Raw genomic sequence first — 22398 nt, 5'->3', positions numbered from 1 at the left:
TGTCCTTCTATTACTACATGGCTGCTATTGAAAGAGGATCATCGGCGGTCGAGATTTGGACATGCGGGTCACTTGAATGAGGTATCTCCACTTCACATATTTTGATCACTTTGGTTATCAGTGGCAGAGATGTCTCCCGTCGTACAGTGGTGTTTGTTTGTTTTTGGGACCAGTGGGTATTTAAAATGCGCCTTAAACACATATTTTTAAACACGAGGAGCTTCTTTTCAATCTGTTGCGGCGTGTGCCAAGTTTAAGAATAATAGTAGAGCTTCGAGAGGACGTTGATAATTAACAGTCTCAGCCTGACTAGGAGTTCTACCTGACATGATCCTGAATTGTGGATGGTACTTTCTAGGTACTTGAACTCCACGGCTTGCTCTATCTTCTGGCTATTGCATCGTAGGTCGAGTAAAGATCCAGTATTCGCCATACTATTTGCTATGTTGGCATTCATCTTGATACCAAAAGCTTTGGCAGCGTCTATGACTTGGTTGATATAATGAGGGAGCTTTTGTTTGCAGGATTCTAGGAGGCTGAAAGCGTCAGAGAAATCAACATCTCAGAGTGTCTTATTATCCAATTGGATTTCATGTCTGTCACAGGTCCGGAGAATACAATCAAAATTACGACAAACAGCCGCGGTGATATCACACAACCTTCTTCACCCATGTCTTGATGTGAAAGTAGCGGGTACTCCCGTTACATGTCTTCGAGCGAAATTCTGTGTCTTTGTTAAATTAGATAATTAGTCTAGTGTTAAAAATAGATAAAGTGGTGATGAACCATCTCCCAATCAAGAAAAAAGGTTTCACGATCAAAGTTGGCAGGGTCAGAATTCCATTTATTCGGCGCAACGGGAGTTGCGTGCTGTCACCCCTTAGTTTTACCTGTTGAATAGATTTTTGTGGGCTCTTCTATCACTCTCTTCATACCAAAAAATGTAAAGTTTAAAGTGTTGCTCTCGCAACTCTTTATTTGGCGAAGCCAAACAAAGGTTGCCGCAACACTTTACGTTGCCCATGCAACGTAGATCTAGTTTTCGTTAAATTAATGGCAATGTTGGCAGAAAGGAGAGTGATATAGCACCAAGCTGAAAACAACAACATGTAAATGACTATATCTGACTTTCAGCTGGTTATAAATTAAGGAGAAGACATTTAGAATGATTTCGAGATTCTGATTGGTCAAATTGCGAAAACTAAAAATTTATGTTATGAATATTAAATCGCTTTAGTTAGGAATAAATGAAAAAAAGAGGAAATTTTAGACTAAGAGAAAACTTAATAAGTGGATAGGTTCACTTACTTGCGCAGCAATATTAAACGGATTTTGGATGCAGTGAAAAGGTAAAAAGTAGAATGTCAGTATGCTATTGAACTACTTCTGTTGAATAAACTGTCATACGGAAGAGTAAAACTGAATGCGACTGTGACTACTTGCACCTGCCACTTTGACGACTTGACTGTTACTTTGACAAAGGCTAATTGCGATTGCGACTTTGACTACTTATGGAAATAGCTTCCTGCGAATGCAACCATGACTACTTGTGACAGCAAAAACCTAAGACAGCCTTTACTTGCGACTGCGAATACAAATACAACTTGACTGCTACTGCGGCTTCTCGTAACTATTACTACTTGTAACGGCGACTACTAGTGTGACAACTTGTGACTGCAAATGTGACAAATCTTGATCATAACAGTTACTACTTGTGACTCTGACTACTACTACTACTACTACCAGTTCTGCTACTGCTGCTCCGATTGAGTGAAAATACTAATGCAAATTCTACTATTCCAATTAGAACTATTTAACTAAACGAGAAGACATTAGTTGCATCATGCTTGTCAAAATAACATAGTTCATCCAGGTTGTCAAAAGGGCTTATCTTCAATATTTCACGAATGACCAAGGTTATTAAGGTGAAAATTTCAGGGAAGGTTGAGGAGAATTTTAAATTAAATCAAAAGACACTAGATGCATCCAAGTTGTCTGGGCCTATTTATATTGATCTTATGATTTATCTCTATTAATCTATCTATCAAGCTATTAAGCTACGGATATTGAGTTAAAATTTTTACGGAATGGTTAAAATGTTGATATTTTAAATAAAATAAAATGACACCATATGCATCCAGGTTGTCAAAAAGGCATATCTTCCATATTTAAAGAACAGTTAGGGAAGGGTTTTAAGCTTAAACATTCAGAGAATGATGAGGGGGATATTGAACTTGAGCATACTATGTGCATCCCAGTTGTCAATGGATGTAGCTGCAATATCCCAGGAACAGGTAAAAATTTATAAGTGGAAGTTTTCAGGAAATGTTAATTGGGATTTTAGTTCTAAAACCTGAAGAACTGGGGAAATGTTCACTATATTAAATAACGATAAAACTTGGGCAACCAGAAAGCACTATGAAACAATAAATAAAACCCAAAGCGAACATAAATTGAAATAAATGATCATGTCATACATAAAGATCACAGATATTGATGTAGATGAATAAATGAATCTTAGAAACGAATAAAAATTAAATTGAATCTTCAAGTCAAGTTTAAAACGAACAAAAATTATCAGTTTTAGGGATATGTCTACTGCACCCTTCCGCCTCCACTAATCGTAAAAGGATGGAAGCACTTTCGTTCATTATGCTCTACTGAAAACGAAATATATTATAAACATTTTGATTTGTATTTCCAAAATCGAAAAATGAAAAGAAATTACGGTGAAATAGGATATTGAATTGCTGAGATTTCCAGGAATTAACATCAGTTCTACAGATCTACAGTTCCATTAGTTTTTCTAGTCATCATTATAGTGATTTTTTTTTTCGTCAATGTCTTGAAAAATTAAAGTACACTTTTTCAGAATATTTAAACAATGTCGCGGATTATTTGATTTTAATGGGGTCAGTGGTATGACTCTGTCAGCTCAGCCAGAACCAAACCAGCTCTGAATGGCTATCAGGAGAAATTTGGGGAAGGTAAACAGGATGGGTGCAGGAAAGCAAAGGTTGTCTGGCTCCCTGCCACTCATTGCACTTCCTTGCGGAAGGACCATGAAACGGAGATCAGCACCGCCGATAGGGATTGTAACGTCTAATTCTGTATTTTTCGCCCTTTTTTTTCCTTTACTGTCCATATATATATATATATATATATATATATATATATATATATATATATATATATATATATATATATATATATATATATATATATATATATATATTATGGGATATATGTTATATATATATATTATGGGATATATGTTATGGGAGACGCTGAGCTAAATCAAGAGACAGCACATGTCCTCTTGATTATCGAAAGGCCGTACGTGTATAGACAAATCGAATATCACCTAGTTTCATGCTTCTTAGACTTGGGAGACGGGTTCCCCAAATTTCTCAAAAGATTTAAATTCGCCAAGGAAATTATTTTTTTTCTCTGTAATTTTGATAACTAATATCTTTCTATTTTTTGTTTTGTTGTTGTTTTGACAAATGAAAACCTCAGTGTTTCAAATACATTCGTTAACACTTAATGACACATAAGCCTTTTAGACAATTTGACAGAAGGAGAGAGGGAAAGAGGCAAAGAGGCAGAGGGAAGGTGGTAACATCATCATAATGTGTGGTAGACCATATTTTTAAACATTGGCTTTGCTTTTTTATGTTTTTTATGTTGTTTTGATGCTATGATGACTAACAAACACATTTCTGGAAACGCAAAACACTTTCAGTAAAGTGTAAACGACACTCAGGCCTTTGGATGGCTTATGCAGGTTGTAGGCATACTCTTATTTGTTCCAGTTTCAGTTGGTTTTAAGTCTTATTTGACTAATAATTAGGTATTCATATGTTCAGCTTTAGGTTTGATTGTGATTATTCATTACAATCCCGATCCGTTTTGGTTTCATTTATTCATTCAGAGTGATTTCTGTCTTTTTCAATTAATCATTCAGAAAGGGTCGTTGACTCTCTACTAAAATCATTCAGAGGTCACTTTTTATGTTCCCAGTTACGGCTTTTAAGAATCAAGTATTGATTTGATCTCCTTGGGGGAGGAGGAGGTTTTTTGCTCGTCATATTTATATCAACCAGAAGGGAGTGGAAGATAGTAGTCTCATACTTGTGCCACTTTGTAGTATTTACTTGATTTGGCTTCTATGATGGTGGGGGGATATCAATATCTATTTTCAATAGGCTAATTGTTAGGCGGGTTGGCAGAATTCTTTCAATAAAAGCTAGTCTATGGACCCACTTATGGCCTCAGGTGTCCCTGCTGTTTTGGACTTCTGTGAGAGAAGGGCTACATTCTCGTCATCTGCATCCATCAGCAGGGCCCATGGAATAGCAATAAAATTTTGAGAAAAAAAATCACTTACGAGTTTTGTTTTGCCTTTAACCGTTTTGAGTGTGATCTGATAGACATTGCTAATTATAGTACTCCGCAACTTGCACCCATGGTGCGCAATTAATGCTGAAATCCTTGGGGCCTTGACCCTGGCAGCCTAGTGACTTCCAGTTTTTAGCTTTTTTCTAACTATTTTCAGTATTGACTAGCTATTTGTATTTTTATTCTTTTTGCTCCTATTAGGAGGATGTATTATAGATAAATATAACCTTGTCAAAAAAACTTCAGGATAAAAATTTATTGAAGATACAAATTTCATTTGTGATTTTTTTTTCTGCGTATTTGTAATTCTTGTTTTTTTGGTTTTTTTTTTACATTGGATGTTATAAAGTTAAAAACAAGTACTATGCATAATTGGATCTTTGTTAAAAAAATTATTCAAACTCAAACACTTTTTAATTATCTTTATTGCGTTAAAATAATTTATTTTAATTTTTATGAAAAAGTGCCAATGTTAAGCAAAGTAATACGATAACCTTGCAATTGAACCTTCTAATTGGGAAACGTAGTTAACTAGAACTTTAATACTTGCTAGTATTAGAGTATTAGGTTTAAGGCTGAAAACACCTTCTACTTAGACTGTCTGAATAATTTTTAACAGTATCTGTTATAAAATTATTACATTTCACATACTTTTTCTTTAAATAAAAATAGCTCAATTTAACTCGTAATAAGTTTGTGTTTCAGCGTCGGAAATTTGACGTGTTAAACCACGACGGCCAGTATAAGGAACTCCTGGAGGATAATAAACTTCTGGAGCCATTTCTGTATATTGGCTAGACTTTGACCATGATTCCTGAATGTTCACTCCGTTTCCAAAAAACGTTGGTGTAATAGGGGTAATTGGAGTCTCAAGTAGGGGAGCTTGACTTAATTGAGTGGGTAAATCGGAACGATTTCGTTTTACTTTTCCTTCTTTCTTCCCTTTTTGGTAAGCAGAGAGTTTTTGATAGCACATATAGATGCAATATACTCCAATTAGTGTGAAACCTGGAAAATAGAAATATGCTGAGAACCTGAAATAAAATTATAATTTAACTAAATACAACTTTGTGAAATATATCCAATTCTCTTTTCTTGCGTTCTATGTCAAAGTGAACTCGTTGAGGTTTTCTTGATGTGAAACCATTGCAGAAATATATATAACGAATATATTTCGTTATATATATTTCTGCTGTGATGCAAAACACAGTATAAATATTAAAGTAGCGAAAATTTTTATACTCTCCGTTAAAGATTATTGGGACACACGTCGATCACCTTTCTTCATGACTCCAACGTCATGCAAACGCAACGACAACATTTTTAGAGCATTACGATGGGATTATGGGAGACCTATCTCTTTGAAGATATTGCTCTAACGTATTGGTAACTTCCCTTTCTGCGTGCTGCGATGTGCCCCATTTCTGAACCAAATGTTTGCTACTGTTTAATATTTATACTGTGAAGCGAAAGAATCAATTCAACTGACGTGGGTATTAAGCGTTAGTGTTGAACAAATTAATTGATGCAAACTCAACACTCAAGTTCAGCTCACGCCTTTTTTGTCTGGCCAAGTCCTCGTGAAGAATTTGCTAGAACACACTGGCTTTACATCTGTTACTAAAATGAATGAAAGTATGTATAACCAAAATACATAATGACAGATAAAAGTTTTAATTAAAACAGTGAGAAAATAAGTGAAAGATTTAAGAATATGATTTCAAACACTTCGGCTTCACATCCTAAGCCTTTATCAGCGGAAATAAAACCTTGACTAAACAGTTCAATATACAAATGATCTCGAGTTTTTCCCTTTCTTTATTAATAAAGGATACTGCACATGAAGGGCAAATATTTTTTTTACTTGTAATTTATCGGCTATTGTGTATTTTCATTTCTTTTCAAAAAAGAGCTTTCTAAGAAGAGTCTGGTTGAGAAATTTTTAACGAATAGTTAAAATTTTGCAATAGAGTCTGAATTTATCCTTTGCATTTACCTATAACCTTATGAATAAACGAACTAGTCTAATCCAGAAATAATACTAAAATGTTCAGAGATGACAATGGAAAATGGAGGGAAGAATTCCACGTATGACCTCAAGTTTTATTTTCATTTAGCCTGTGCTTTATTTTGTCCTCGTGTTTTTTGTAATTATATTTCCGATTGAGACTAATTATTAAAAGCTAAGGGCAAGGGGTTTTAATCTGGTTTAATTAACTCCATTTGGTGCTATAAACTAATGTAACCTACTCATAATGAAATTATAACTAAATTCACATTTATCCATCCCTTCTTTTTTACTACCAGTTCGTTCTCTAAAAATGATATAAAATAAATATTCTCTAGTAATATACTCTATATTACTATGCTCTATATATAAAAATATACTATAAAATACTATAATATATACTATAAAAATATAGTAAATATACTCTAGATATAAAATAAAAACCATGTATCAATTTCTCAAGTCCTCAGGACTTTCTTTTTGCTGCAATAACTTATTAGTGTTGTCATTTTTATTTATGTTTATATCGTGGATAAAAATAAAACCTACCTACCTACATACCTACTCCCGCTTCCTCCTAAAAAATTAATCTAAATATAAAATAAAGTTTACGTATCCTGCTTATCTAATTGTGATATAGAAGATGTTTCTATTACCACTTCATCCTGAAAAAATATACAATTATAAAAGGATGTCATATTTTTTGTTTATTTGATTTTAATACAGAAGATATTGTTACTCCTAACAATATATATATAAATAATTTATATAAATTCAAATAAATGATTTTTATATATATATATATATATATATATATATATATATATATATATATATATATATATATATATATATATATATATATAAATCTAAACTTTTCGTGTATCCTACTTTTCTAATTGTAATAAAGAAGATGTTTCTAATACCACTTAATTAAAAAAAAATAAATAATAATTATAAAACGAAGGTGTATATTACGTTTAATTAATAATGATATAGATGCTAGTGTATCCCACTATCTAAAAAAATCTCGTAATATAAAATCAAATTTCCAAAACTTATTGATTTAATAGTTATATAGAAGCAAAAGGAATACAACTTAAAGGCAGGGCCACTTCTTACTTACTTGTAAACAACATAGCAGAGATGGCAGGCAAAGCGGCGAGGTCACTATAAGGTGCGGGCAAGGACAACTTCAAAATGATATAGCCAACACTGCCGTTCTGAAGGGCTGTTTCAAAAGATATAGCAATGATTTGTGGCTTCTTAAGCCTACATATCCAGGCAAAAGTGGCACCGAAAGCATAGCCAGCCCATCCAAGAATCATGCCAGATATGACTATACTCCGGTCGAATAAAACAAATATGTGTGACAAGGTGTAGAAAGCCAGCTGAAATATAAAAGGAGGATTTGAAACTTTCAAAGGAGGATAAGCATGAGATGAGGATAAGCCAGAGGACCTTCCTAAATATTCTTTAAAAAGGCCTAACATAGTAAAATCTTGGCGTTTTAATTACTGAGCTAGTTGAAATTACTGTACGTCATGGGATAGTCCGTTCTTACTTTGAAATCAGTCAAAATTTCGCAGCTTATTTAAAATTCAAAATGAATCGGTGAGAGTATGATATCATTATTTTTTAAGGTATATGTTCCCTTAGAAACAAGCAATATTACGCAAAGCCTGCAGCTATAGTTACACCAAAAGGACAAGATACTTATATCATTGGATTCATTGGTCACACGTCTATCCATTCAGTGATCCATTATTATGATATCAATTAGATTTTTCTTTGGATAAGGATTTAATTTTGTTTAAAAAGTTGGAAAACTGTCCTTTTTTAAACAATTATCAGCTAATGTTCCACGTATTTTCAATATATAAAAAACCGTGTACATTGAATTTCAAAATCACAGTTCGCTGGATAGATGGCATTGAAGGTCATCCTCTGGAGTGATAGCAAAATTTTCATCTTTCGTTGATGTATTAAAACCGTAAGAGAGCAGGGCAATAACACAACAAAAATTGCACAGGTACCTATAAAATCACACAGGGTGTTTGGGGGTAAGGGGGAAGGCTGTTTCTTGTTTTGCCCGAGATGCATGGCCAAAAAGTATGATATTGGCCAATCCGTCATCCTTCATCCACAAAATGCGGCCAAAATCACCTCGGTCATGGCACTAATCTCCTCAAAGGCCCCTTGGCCTTCAAAGGAGGAGGATGACACATAATTGAATTTAGCACCAATCAATAAAGAAGAAAAAGAATTATTAAATCATTAGTTTTGGGCAATAATTTGATTAAACAAAATATCGATATTTTTACTTTTGATGTTCGATAATCGATATATCGATTTCGATATTTCAGATCATTTTTTTGCTCAGATTAACTTTAGGTTTTGCCAAAATTTAATCACGAAAATTGTAATTAAAGAGTATTTTGCGCAATGTTTTCCCAATTTTGAATAAAATACAAAAAAACTTCCATTGTATGAATGAATATCACAAAAACTCTAATTTCGAATTACTCGGGCTCAAAAAAAGAGAAATAATATATTTGCTATAATGCCAGAAAATCTGTCTTCCCACTATGGGAAATGCCCATCCCTACTGAAAATCCCCCCCCAGAAAACTTCTTCCGAACAATTTCGCCTATAAAATTCTTTTGAGCCAACTTTCGTTTGAAAAAAGACTTGTTTTTCTTTTAATCTCTAATTATTTTTCCAATCATTCCGGAAATCCTCCCTCAGCGAAAAATTTTTCCTGGAAATTTTTCCCTCCCAATGTCTCAGTGGAAAGTTGTTCATGTGTAAAATTCCCCCATATAGTATCTCCCATGAACAACCCCTCCCACGGACAAATCCCCCAGACAGTTTCAACTCCTTTGAAAATTTTCCATTGATAATTCCCCCGGTTTATATCCACTTATAAATTTATATTGGCAAAGTGAAAGTAAGTCAAATAAAAAGAATTTAGTATAAGAACTCTGTCAAATTCTATTGTGTATGGTTTCCCTTTGAAGTGTCACCCCAAAGGCATGATTGCCTGACTTTTCAACTATGCTGATCAAAATGGTGGTCTCAAAATTTTGATCGCATGACTTCGGGGAAAAAGCTGTAGGAGGGAGGCTTAGCTGCCCTCAATCGCTTCAGTCACAAAATGAGGAAGTAGAACTTTAGTTTATGTTTGAGCAAGCCCTCTTCCGATCTCATATGACCATTGGTTCGATGCAATCACCCTGGCAAAAAAAACAACAAACAAACAAAAAATACACGCCTACGTGACATTTCTTCTGGCAAAAATTACGAAATTTCACATTTTTTTCAGATTGATACAAGATACCCTGACAGTAAGGTTCTCTGATATGCCGGATCTGAGGGTTTGATTTTTATTAAGATTCTTCGACACTTTATGGGTGTTGATTCATTTAGAAGTTAAACCAGTTTCCTTAGACTTCCATGGCTTGTGATGGGCACATGAGACTTGATGAATTTAATATATCTGAAGTTGGTGCAAAAGCCAATTCACTTGGTGTACCTTTTATTATGAAAATTCCGTGCTTTAGAGTTTCGGTTGTTATTTGGCAGAGCTGCTCCTTACTTACAGTTTTTTTTGCCACGAGCTGCTTACGAAGGTTGGCCTGCATTGACTACTGAAACTTCGTCATGTAATCCCTACAAACCGGCTTGCTTCTGTAGTGGCTGAATCGCAGGGTTAGTCATGGCAACTGATCAGACTTGGAATCCATTCTCAAAAAGCGCATTGGTGGCGGACGTGGACATGCATTTTATAACCAATATGTATAGGTATTTCTGAGACTCATATTACAAGACTTCTGTGATTTGCGTGGATCAGTTTTTTCTGGAACTAAAGACTCCCACGAAAAATCTGGAAAGCCGTGACAGATGCAGCTGCTTACGAAGGTTGGCCTGCATTGACTACTGAAACTTCGTCATGTAATCCTTACAAACCGGCTTGTTTCTGTGGTGGCTGAATCGCAGGGCTAGTCATGGCACTTGCATCTGCTGATACAGATTCTAGTAAGGCTAAATCCATATCTCTTGCTATTTTAGTCTCAACTCGGAGAAGATCGTCAGGGATAATATATAATCTCTTGAAACGTGAATTGAAATATGTGGCAATCGTGGCAAGTGTGATCTGAACAAGGCCTATAAGCCTAGAAGATGTTTTTTCTAGCCAAGCCTTTCGGAGGTTCTCAGCAATATTTCAGAGACCTCACTAAACTTAGTTTGCAAACAGGCTAGGCCAACTTCTGGATACAGCTGTGCATGCTGTGTATCAGCACAGATGAGTCCATGGATTGAATACATTATTCTTCTTCTCGAGCATCTGAAACAATTTTCTCTGTTAAGTCTTTTCTGCTGGATGTTCACCGGTAGATAAAACAAAAGCCGAAATAATATCGTTTTCGATATTGATATTTGTGTTTCGATATTTGACATTGATTTTTGGTCCGATATATCGATATGTCGCCCAACACTAAAATTCACCAAGTAAAAAAAGAATAAAAAACAAATAAATAAAGAAAACTAAATAGACTCTAATCAAGCTTTGAAAAAAATTAAAGAAGAGCCGAAAACTTTAAAATAATTATTTTTAGTATACGCTCTGCCTAACTTTCTTAAGTTACTTTTTGTATCTTTTGTGATTTTACACCACGATTAATGTCTGTTTTCTAAGTAGCAACATGGATACATTCTTTCCACGATAATGTATTTAAGTATAATGGTGATTTCTCAATCGGAGGACTCTTTAATAGTGGAAATATTTCTAGGTCAGTAAAATATACTAATAATAAAATTGGATGTTTTAACAGGGTCTAAGTGAATAAAAAGCCTACAAGTTAAACAAAAGAAAATATTTTTGCAGAGAACAAACTTAATCAAAATATAAAAGTAAGCGTACAAAGGACTTCAAAATCAGGATCATACCTAGATTGCACGGCTTCAGAGTCAGGCTATTTAACTGTAAAGTTTGTAGTAAATTGGAGGCCGCTTTTCGTTGCAAGTTCATATTCCTGGGTTTCCTTATTTAAGGCAAGAAGGGCCCTACTACTTGCAGGTGTCTCAACCTTTGAGGGCCCTAGGCTGCAGCTTCTACTTGCCTAGTGGTTAAAGCAACTAAGGGCAAGGGTGCTAATAGATACATTTCTACTGTGTGATTTTGAATATAATTTTGCAAGGGTTTAGAGCAAACTCTTTATTCCAGAAATGTGTTCCAGAAAAGTTGTTAATTAGCTTATAGTAGATAGTGTTATCTGACAACTAAAGAAAATATGGTGAAATTGTAATGTTGGGGTGGAGAATAGGGTATCGCACCTCTTTGCACATTTATGTTTAAAATAATAGCTCTGTAGGTTTGAAATCGTAGATGGTGGAAAAATAAATCTATACAGGGGGGAAAATGCCTCCTGAAGCTGATTCACGAATGGTAGCTGCTATTTCCGTTAATCTAAATAGTAAAATTTGATTTCGAAAAGACATTTATAAAAATTTCGGAAAAGAGTCTGGAACCCCTTGGAAATGGCTTTGGATTGAAATGGAAAGGTCACCGTTGGAATTTTAATGGTCAGAAAACCTAAACTGGAGAATTACAGCCCCCCACCTTACTGATTCGTGATGTAGTCCAAAATAACTCGTGATATTTTCATAAAATAAGCACTTTACTGAAAACTAAGCTAGCTTGAGTTGTTCTTAACAGGTTATAATTGTATGCTAAAAGTCACCGATATTATGACTGGCGAAAGACTATTAAGAGCCTCATGAATTGGTTTTTTGTTTTCTGCAGGATACCTATTGAATTATATGCATTTTTAGGGGGGGGGGTAGCCTTTGTATTTTTAGCAGAGCGCTACTTCGTAAGATCCTACAGATATTGGAAAATATCACGATTCAGTTTATTTGAGAAATTGTTGTAGATATATCTTGTGTAATTTGTGAAGTAAGGATTTCTGTTCATTTTAAGTTCCAGTAACTCTCTTAACTTTCTTAAGAATTTTTTTTTTCAAATTAGTGTTATTGTAAATGGATCCCCTCTACCCTTAAATAGGCCATGATGTGCTTAATATTTTAAGTTTTCTCTGAAATATTTTTTTTTAAATCTGTACCATGTCCGGTCACCATGTAGATACACTTTCTAATACCCCGGAATCTTTTTTTTTGTGATTTCCTAGAAAATTCGATCTTTAATACCAACTGTTTATTGTTGGGTTGCTTTTCAAAATTGTTGAATTGATCCCTGTTGTCTTTTAATCTAGTACAGGGCTTCTTAAACTATGGGTCGCGGCCCCATTTGGGGTCGCGTAGCAAAATTATGGGGTCGCGAATGATAAAAATACAATTTAACAAAAATGTTTTTTAACTTGTAAAATTATTGTTATAAAGAAAAATAACAATCATCGTAGATAAATGTATCATAAAATCTTCTGGTTCGGAAAGACTGTTTATACCAGCATTTCTATTCTGATCATTATAATATCTTGTATAAATTTACTATGAATCAGAAGATGTTATAGAAATTTATAAAAATGTAGATTAATTTTTGTCAATCTCTTAAAACCGAAACAATCCTGATAAATATTATCAACAAAATTTCTAAGTGTTATTTCGAAGAAACTATATAAACATTTCATGTCATTTTCATTTAATCATTGTATATAAAGTGCATATTATTCCGAATTAGTCAGTTTAACCCTTTCGCGATCAACGGGACCTTACAGTCCCGGCATGCAAAAATCCTTTGGGCGCTTTTTAATTGATTGATAGCACCATAATTTAACGATGTGCTTCAGGATGCTGTTAAGGTCATAAATTTTATTAAGAGCCATGCCCTTAACAGTCGCTTATTTTCAAATCTCTGTAAGGATATGGATTCCAACTACACAACTTAGTTATTACATGCAGAAGTAAGATGGTTGTCAAGAGGTCAAAGTTTAAAAAGATTATTGTTATTAAAGGACGAGATCGAAATATTTTTAACTGAACGAAAATTTGAATTTGCTGCTTTTTTTCAAAATGACTTGTGGCTATCCAAGCTGTGTTATTTGTCAGATATTTTTGCGAAGTTAAACGATCTTAACTTGTCTCTTCAAGGAACAAGTTGCGATATATTTACTTCAAATGATAAAATTGAAAGTTTTATTAAAAAGATAAGCATTTGGAAAAGTAGGGTCGAAAAAATTCGTTCAAAATGTTTTCCAGTGTCGACAATTGTGTAATTGAGAAAATTCATTGTAAAACTTTTATTGCAAAAATTATTGTAGATCACTAGAAAGCGCTAGAAATACAGTTCCGGACATATTTTATATTAAATATCGATTTACAAAAAATATTTTGGATTCAAAAGCCGTTTTGGATTGGCTTAAGTGAGATTGATCATCGGCCACTTAAAGCTCAAGAGGAATTTACTGAACTTTCGTGTGACTCAAACTTAAAACTACAATTCCAAAAAAAGCCCTTGACTGAATTCTGGATCAGAACTAGAACTGAATTTCCCACAATCGCCGAAATGGCGTTAAATGTACTTCCGCCATTCAACACCACATATTTATGTGAAGTTACTTTCTCAGCTTTAACACACATTAAATCCCAATATCGTTCAGCGATAAAATAATGTTGAAGAGATCTTACGTCCAGCAGTTTCAAACATTACACCAAGATTTGTTTTGTTATGCAATAAAAAATAGGCATATCCATCTCATTAAATTTTTAACGTAAACTTTAATTTAATATTTACCACGCAACTACTTGGATATATTCGAGAGAATTAAGATGGTCAGAATCCACTTTTGCTTTTTAAACTATAATAAAAACATTTCTATAATATTTTGTGCAAATTTCAATTTTAGATTTGTATATGTTTCAAAACGAATTTTAATTTATATATTTTCATACGCATATGTATATTGTTACCTAATAAATATATCATCAAGTTTTTTTTTCTTTTATGTTTGTTGGGTCGTTAAGAAACTCGCAATCATAAATGGGGTCGGGAATTACAAAAGTTTAAGAAGCCCTGGTCTAGTAGCATTATGAAAAGCACGCGAGACATAAGCTTTCTTATATACAAAATTGTTTCGTTCGCTTTTAAATGATTTCCTAAGTAGTCGTGACGTAACCAACTGTTTTTTACCCTAGAGGTCACTTCCCTAGACTAGGTATAGTTTTTTCCTAACGTGGAAATATAGATATTGAGAACTGGAACGAGCATGATTTTCCAAAAATAAAATTACTTCTTGTTCTTTTTCTATTTTTAAGTTTCGGTTTTGTAAGTTCTCTACATTTTCCCTAAGTAAAGAGCTTCGAAGCTACGCTTTTTAGAAATCATATAACTTTGAAAACTGATAGAAATTCATGGCATTTCTTCGAAAACTGAGCAAAATATCCGTCCCTCTCATAAATTTTTCGAAATAATACCGTAAATTCTAATTTTGAAACACAGAATTTCCGACTATTTTTTTTCTAAATTTTGATTGTGTTATATTTTAAACATTTATAACAATTAAGCTAGAAGACTGGTACGTTTTTACTAATATATCCAAAAATGGACTTTACACTAAGAAATAGTTTCTCAAGTTGTCATCACTTGTCATTGTCCTTGGCATCTTGGAGGTAGCTTTTTCTACACAAGGTTGAATCTTTATTTCCAACGGGGATAGACAGATCTTGATCTTCTGAGAGCCTCATCTTACATTGGTTTTCCAGAAATAAAATTCCTTCCGTAACCTTTTCTATTTTGAAGTTTTGATTGTGCGAAATCCCTATTTTTTTTTAAAAGTAAAATGCTAGCTTCGAAGCTTAACTTTCTAGAAATCAGATAACCTCGAATACTGTTCGAAGTTCATATTTTTTCTTCGATGACTTTGGCGAAATTTACGTATCTCTTAAGTTCTTAGGAAGTAATTAGGACTGGATATCCTGATATCGAAATACAAGTTCTAATTTTTCTAATTTTTCTTAATATTTTGATTTTGATGTTAATCATATTTTATGTGTTTATCGCTATGAAAAGGATGCAAGAAGACATGCACTGTTCTATATCTAAAAATCAATCATATACCAAGCAACACAAGTTCACTCATTGAACCGTTTTAAAGTCGTTCAGTAATCGCAATAAATAGAACGCAGTTTTAAAAAGGTAGAAACAAAAACCATGCGGATACAGAGCATGATGACTACTTCATACACACAAAAATTTTTCCCAAAGCTATTTACCTGCGCGTTGACCTTACAAATAATAGCTTGCAATAACCGCAAAGCATCTGCAGACGTGATAGGGGAATATGCACATTTATTACCTGTGATACTTGCGTGTCTTGCTTCCCAGCTATGATCCATGGATCAGAATTGATGCAACGCTTCATGGGGCCTTGGCAATGAAGGTTTTGCTTGCTAAACTTTTACCCCTCTAAACTTCTTGGCTGGTTTCTTAAGTGCTCTTTCCAAGGAAGATCGCACATATCTCAATGCATAGGATTGTATAACGTACAGGACGTAACACCGATAATCTCTTTGCCCTTTTGTTTCACACGATTCTGGGAATAATAAAACTTTGTTTCCTTTAAGCGAAACAACAAGGAGAAAATAAGGAGATAAGATAAGGAGATAAGGAGAAAACATATACTCACAGCTGTCATAGCGATCATAAGAATCAATGAGGTTGGCTTTACAACATGATCTGTTATGAAGTCTGCCCAATTCCTTTTGTATTTTCTAATCAAGAGACCAACTCCTAAAGGTAATGTCAATGTTACCAATGACATAATCAGATTGTCAAAGGGAACTTTTACATTGCCATAGTCGTTTAGGTAATATCCTGATAATAGCCAAATCCAAAGTGGCATCATACCTAGAATGTGTGAGTAAATCTATTAAACTAAGTAAATTAAGTGGCTGTAATTAAATAATTTCTTCTCTGTTCATATTTATACTAAAGAGAAAAATAATTTTTCCAAAACAGAAGATAGAAAATCGGCATAGTAGTAGACTACGAAAAATCATCTGCTGTAACTGAAAAAGAAAATTGTAAGATATCAGGATTTAACCCATCCGCTGCCTAGTATTTACAATTTTGGGATGCTATTATTTTAAAAAGATTTTTCTATAAAATAACTTTTCCAAAGAAAAGTATTGAGCTGCAAACCAAGAACAAGCAGAAATAATGTCAAATAACACGTCCAGCTGAAAACGAACGTAAACTAGATCTACGTTGCATGGACAATCTGAGGTGTTGCGGCAATGTTTGTTCGGCTTCCCCGAGCAAAGTATTGCGAGAGCAACACTTTAGTTTTGTTTCCTCGCTTCGATTAAACGCTGTTGTTGTTAATCTGTAAGGATTATAAAATAAATACTAGGCACATCAACTCGCAAAATTTACAAACCCCTCATTGCCGAAGATGATAATGAGCTGACAGACGACTGTTGCTTAAAACTTTCCTATATGTCTCACAATTGATATCGGCCTTATTTTTGGTTTCAGTGTGTACCTTACTGCTCAAGTTGTCAACCCCTTTAAACTTTCAAACTGGTGTATCTCATGAAGGAATTTTTCTACCAAAAAATGGATGAAATGTACTTTCTCTGGCTCAAGGACAAGCAAAAACCATCCTTTTTGGCCCCAGGCAAGAGTTCTAAGAAGCTTTCCAGAATACAAAGTCATATTCATCAATCCGGCCTAAGGTCTGCACTTTTCGTAAAAACCGCAGAGGTTAGACCCTTACCACTTTCTAGGAATAAGCTGAAATCGCAATCGTAGAAGTTTAATTTCTTCTCCATTAATGAAAAGATTATCTTTGTGTTGGCAATACGTTTCCCAGCCTATAAAAGCTTTATTTTTATTTTCTTATTCAATTTTATCCTTTTTTTTATAATCGTATATTAATAATCAAAAGATCTGGCTTTTATGCTGATATAAGATATGTAAAATTCATTAAGTTCAAAAAATACCTATCAAAAGTTAATCTAAGCAAAAATTCGACTGATTTTTGAAACAGGAGGAAACGCCCCCGTAAAGGTAAGTGATCTTGATAAAAATTACACCGTGAGATTTTTCATACGAGGAATTCTGTACTTTTTTCAATTCCGAAAGGAAGATGACGAATGAGTGTTTTGTTTGTTTGTTATTTTTTCCAGGGTTGATCATATCGAACCAATGGACCTAGGAGGTTGAGAGAAGACTCATTCAAATTGAATGAACATTCAAACTGAAGTCATAAGTTATAATGCCCTGTCAAAGTGGCGAAAAAGATTTTGCCACAGAAAATGCATTTTCTACCATTTTGTAGTGTCAAGATACGATTTTGTCCAAAAGAGGACCGATTCGGAATCGATTGAAAATTATGAGATAGCTAAAAAAAATTACAGTGTTGAAGAACTACTTATTTGTGCTTCTCAATTGTAGAGGGAGTAATACCACTCGGTGGCAAATTCGTTCCCGAAAAGTCACATAGTCAATACAAAATGAAAAGGTCATTCTTCTTATTATAATGGCCACCACTAGCGCACGCAGTTTTATTTTTTTCTTCTTGTATTTGACATCTATAATAGTTCTATCAAATTAATCTTACACCTAATCTTACACTTTACATAAATCTTATAATTAAGTCAACACTTAAATCTTACACTTAAATCTAAAACTTACGATAAATATTACACTTAAATCTTACACCCGTGAAACAGTTTGTTATGCCGTATTTGGTAGTGCTTGTAATATCAATTGCTGCACCAGCCATTGCAACCTGCCTTAAAAACAAAGAAATTTAGAACCAAAAAGAAATTTTTATTCAAATATTGTTGTCACTATATATATATATATATATATATATATATATATATATATATATATATATATATATATATATATATATATATATATATATATATATATATATATATATATATATATATATATCAACGAACCTTTTTTTTCAAACAGTTCGTGGTAACGAACTGTAGTAAGGAGCGACCCGGCTCAATAGTAAACGAAACTCTAAAAAACGGAATTTCGATGCTAAAAGATATATCAACAGAATCAGATTTTTATGCTGATTTTAAATATAAAAGTTTCATCAAATTCAGTCTTTGTCATCAAAAGTTACGAGCCTGAGAAAATTTGCCTTATTTTGGAAAATAGGGGGTAACACCCCCTAAAAGTCATATGATCTTAACGAAAATCACACTATCGCATTCAGCGTATCAGAAAACCCTATAGAAAAAATTTCAAGGTCCAATCTACAAAAATGATCACGGGTGTATGTTTATTTGTTTGTTTTGTTTTTTTTTCCCAGGGGTCATCGTATCGACCAAGTGGTCCTAGAGTGTTGCAAGAGGGCTCATTCTAACGGAAATGAAAAGTTCTAGTGTCCTTTTTAAGCGACCAAAATATTGGAGGGCACCTAGGCCCCCTCCCACGCTCATTGTTTTCCCAAAGTCAACCGATCACAATTTTGAGATAGCCATTTTGTTCCACATAGTCGAAAACCATAATAACTATGTCTTTGGGGGTGACTTACCCCCCACAGTCCCTGGGGGAGGGACTGCAAGTTTCAAACTTTGACCAATGTTCAAACAGTTCGTGGTAACGAACTGTAGTAAGGAGCGACCCGTCTCAATAGTAAACGAAACTCTAAAAAACGGAATTTTGATGCTAAAAGATACATCAAAAGAATCGAATTTTTATGCTGATTCTAGATATATAAGTTTCATCAAATTTAATCTTTGTCATAAAAAGTTACGAGCCTGAGAAAATTTGCCTTATTTTGGAAAATAGGGGGAAACACCCCCTAAAAGTCATAGAATCTTAACGAAAATCACACCATCGTGTTCAGCGTATAAGAGAACCCTATAGCATAAATTTCAAGCTCCTATCTACAAAGATGTGGAATTTCGTATTTTTTGCCAGAAGACAGATCACGGGTGCGTGTTTATTTTTTTTTTTTATTTATTTTTTTTCCCAGGGGTCATCGTATCGACCAAGTGGTCCTAGAATCTCGCAAGAGGACTCATTCTAACGGAAATGAAAAGTTCTAGTGCCCTTTTTAAGTGACCGAAAAAATTGGAGGGCACCTAGGCCCCCTCCCACGCGCATTTTTTCCCAAAGTCAACGGATCCAAATTTTGAGATAGCCATTTTGTTTCGCATAGTCGAAAACCATATTAACTATGTCTTTGGAATGACTCACTCCCCCACAGTCCGTGGGGGAGGGGCTGCAAGTTACAAACTTTGTCCAGTGTTTACATACAGTAATGGTTATTGGGAAGTGTACAGACGTTTTCAGGGGGATTTTTTTGGTTTGGGGTGGAGTTGAGGGGAGGAGGCTATGTGGGAGGATCTTCTCTTGGAGGAACATGTCATGGGGGAAGAGAAATTCAATGAAAAGGGCGCGGGAATTTCTAGCATTACTATAAAAAAAACAATGAAAATACAAACAGGAAAAAGTTTTTCAACTGAAAGTAAAGAGTAGCATTAAAATTTAAAACTAACAGAGATTATTACGCATATGAGGGGTTCTAAAAATACTTTAGCATAAAGAGCGAGGTATTTAGGAGGAGATAAATACCTTGCTCTTTATGCTAAGTGTTTTTAGTAATTTCAACTACTTATTCCACGGCCTTTCTGATTCAGGGGTCATTCTTAAAGAATTGGGACAAAACTTAAGATTTAGTATAAAAGGCGAGGTATTAGCGAGGGTACAAACCCCCTCGTATACATAATAAAAATATAAGATTATGAAAGTTTGTTACGTAAGTTAATTCTTAAGTTACGTATATTTTTTACTAATAAAAACGAGGGGACAAACCCCCTCATATACATAATAAAAAATATAAGAGCATAAAAGTTTGTTACGCAAGTTAATTCTTAAGTTACGTATATTTTTTACTAATAAAAACTTTCGTTAAAAATTAAAAGTTCTAGTTGCCTTTTTAAGTAACCGAAAAATTTGAGGGCAACTAGGCCTCCTTCCCCACCCCTTATTTCTCAAAATCGTCTGATCAAAACTAAGAGAAAGCCGTTTAGCCAAAAAAATTAATATGCAAATTTCATTTTACTAATTAATGTGCGGAGAGCCAAAAACAAAAATGCATTAATTCAAAAACGTTCAGAAATTAAATAAAAAAAACTAGTTTTTTAAACTGAAAGTAAGGAGCGATATTAAAACTTAAAACGGACAGAAATTACTCCGTATATGAAATGGGTTGTCCCCTCCGCAATCCCTTGCTCTTTACACTAAAGTTTGATTCTTTGTCACAATTCTACTTTTTAAAACAATTAAAAACTTTGGCGTAAAGAGCAAGGGATTGCGGAGGGGACAGCCCATTTCATATACGGAGTAATTTCTGTCCGTTTTAAGTTTTAATATCGCTCCTTACTTTCAGTTTAAAAAACTAGTTTTTTTATTTAATTACATACAGTAATGGTTACTGAGAAGCATACCGACGTTATCAGGGGGATTTTTTGGCTTGGGTGTGGGGTTCAGGGGAGGAGGCTATGTGGGAGGATCTTTCTTTGGAGGAATATTTCATGGGGGAAGAGAAATTCAATGAAAAGGGCGCAGGATTTTCTAGCATTACTATTAAAAAAAAAACAATGAAAATATAAACATGAAAAAGTTTTTTTTCAATTAAAAGTAAGGAGAAGCATTAAAACTTAAAACGAACAGAGATTATTACGCACATAAGGGGTTCTAAAAATACTTTAGCATAAAGAGCGAGGTATTTAGGAGGAGATAAATGGTTCGCTCTTTATGCTAAAACAAATTAAAGTAATTTCAACTATGTTCTACGGTCTTTCTGATTCAGGGGTCATTCTTAAAGAATTGGGACAAAACAAGATTTAGCGTGAAGAGTGAGGTATTAACGAGGGGACCAATCCCCTCATATATATAATCAAAAATATAAGAATCTAAAAGTTTGTTACGTAAGTTAATTCTTAAGTTACGTATATTTTTTACTAATAAAAACGTTCGTTAAGAATTAAAAGATCTAGTTGTCTTTTTAAGTAACCGAAAAATTGGAGGGCAACTAGGCCTCCTTCCCCACCCCTTATTTCTCAAAATCGTCTGATCAAAACTAAGAGAAAGCCATTTAGCCAAAAAAAGAATTAATATGCAAATTTAATTTTAATAATTTATGTACGGAGAGCCAAAATCAGACATGCATTAATTCAAAAACTTTCAGAAATTAAATGAAAAAACAAGTTTTTTGAAATGAAAGTAAGGAGCGACATTAATACTTAAAACGAACAGAAATTACTCCGTATAAAAAAAGGGGCTTTTCCTCCTCGACACCCCGTTCCTTGGGGTAAAGTTTGATTCTTTCTCGTAACTCTACTTTTTAAAATAATAAAAAACTTTAGCGTAAAGAGCGGAGTGTCGAGGAGGAAAAGCCCCTTTCATATACGGAGTAATTTCTGTTCGTTTTAAGTTTTAATGTCGCTCCTTACTTTCATTTCAAAAAACTTGTTTTTTTTATTTAATCTTAAATACAGGTATGGTAAGCATTGATGACCTTATCCATTTCAAAATGCCAAACCCAATCATCATCGTTCATTTTTATTACGGAACTTGGTATTAACCAAGTGACATATAGCAATCGCAAATTCTGTCGGTCTGTCGGTCCCGGTTTTGCTACTTTAGGCACTTCCAGGTAAGCTAGGACGATGAGATTTGGCAGGCGTATCAGGGACCGGACCAGACTAAATTAGAAATAGTCTTTTTCCCAATTTGACCATCTGGGGGGGATTAGGGGCCCGTTAATTCGGAAAAATAGAAAAATTGAAGTATTTTTAACTTACGAACGGTTGATCAGATCTTAATGAAATTTGATGTTTGGAAGGATATCGTGTCTCAGAGCTGTTATTTTAAATCCAGACCTGATCTGGTGATTTTGGGGGGGGGGGAGTTGGGAGGGGGAAACCTAAAATCTTGGTGAACACTTAGAGTGGAGGGATCGGGATGAAACTTGAGGGGAAAAATA

The 22398-nt window shown here is 34.0% G+C and overlaps 1 protein-coding gene across 1 annotated transcript in view; it reads right to left on the bottom strand.

Annotated features, from left to right (window-relative positions):
* Positions 1-5024: 5024 nt before the first annotated feature.
* The window catches only part of LOC136028237 (ileal sodium/bile acid cotransporter-like), a 33636-nt gene continuing 16262 nt past the window's right edge, over positions 5025-22398 (bottom strand). Inside the window, exons 3-5 of the mRNA XM_065705964.1 lie at positions 16054-16274; positions 7536-7800; positions 5025-5409 (exon numbers count right to left, since the gene is read on the bottom strand). Of these exons, the coding sequence (XP_065562036.1) occupies positions 5075-5409; positions 7536-7800; positions 16054-16274 (821 nt within the window). The 3' untranslated portion in view covers positions 5025-5074. The remainder of the gene's footprint in view (positions 5410-7535; positions 7801-16053; positions 16275-22398) is intronic.

The sequence above is a fragment of the Artemia franciscana genome, chromosome 6 (genome assembly GCF_032884065.1).
Source record: "Artemia franciscana chromosome 6, ASM3288406v1, whole genome shotgun sequence".
Lineage (NCBI taxonomy): Eukaryota > Metazoa > Arthropoda > Branchiopoda > Anostraca > Artemiidae > Artemia > Artemia franciscana.
The sequence above is the reverse complement of the archived record's forward strand: the minus strand, read 5'-3'. Positions and strand labels throughout refer to the sequence as shown.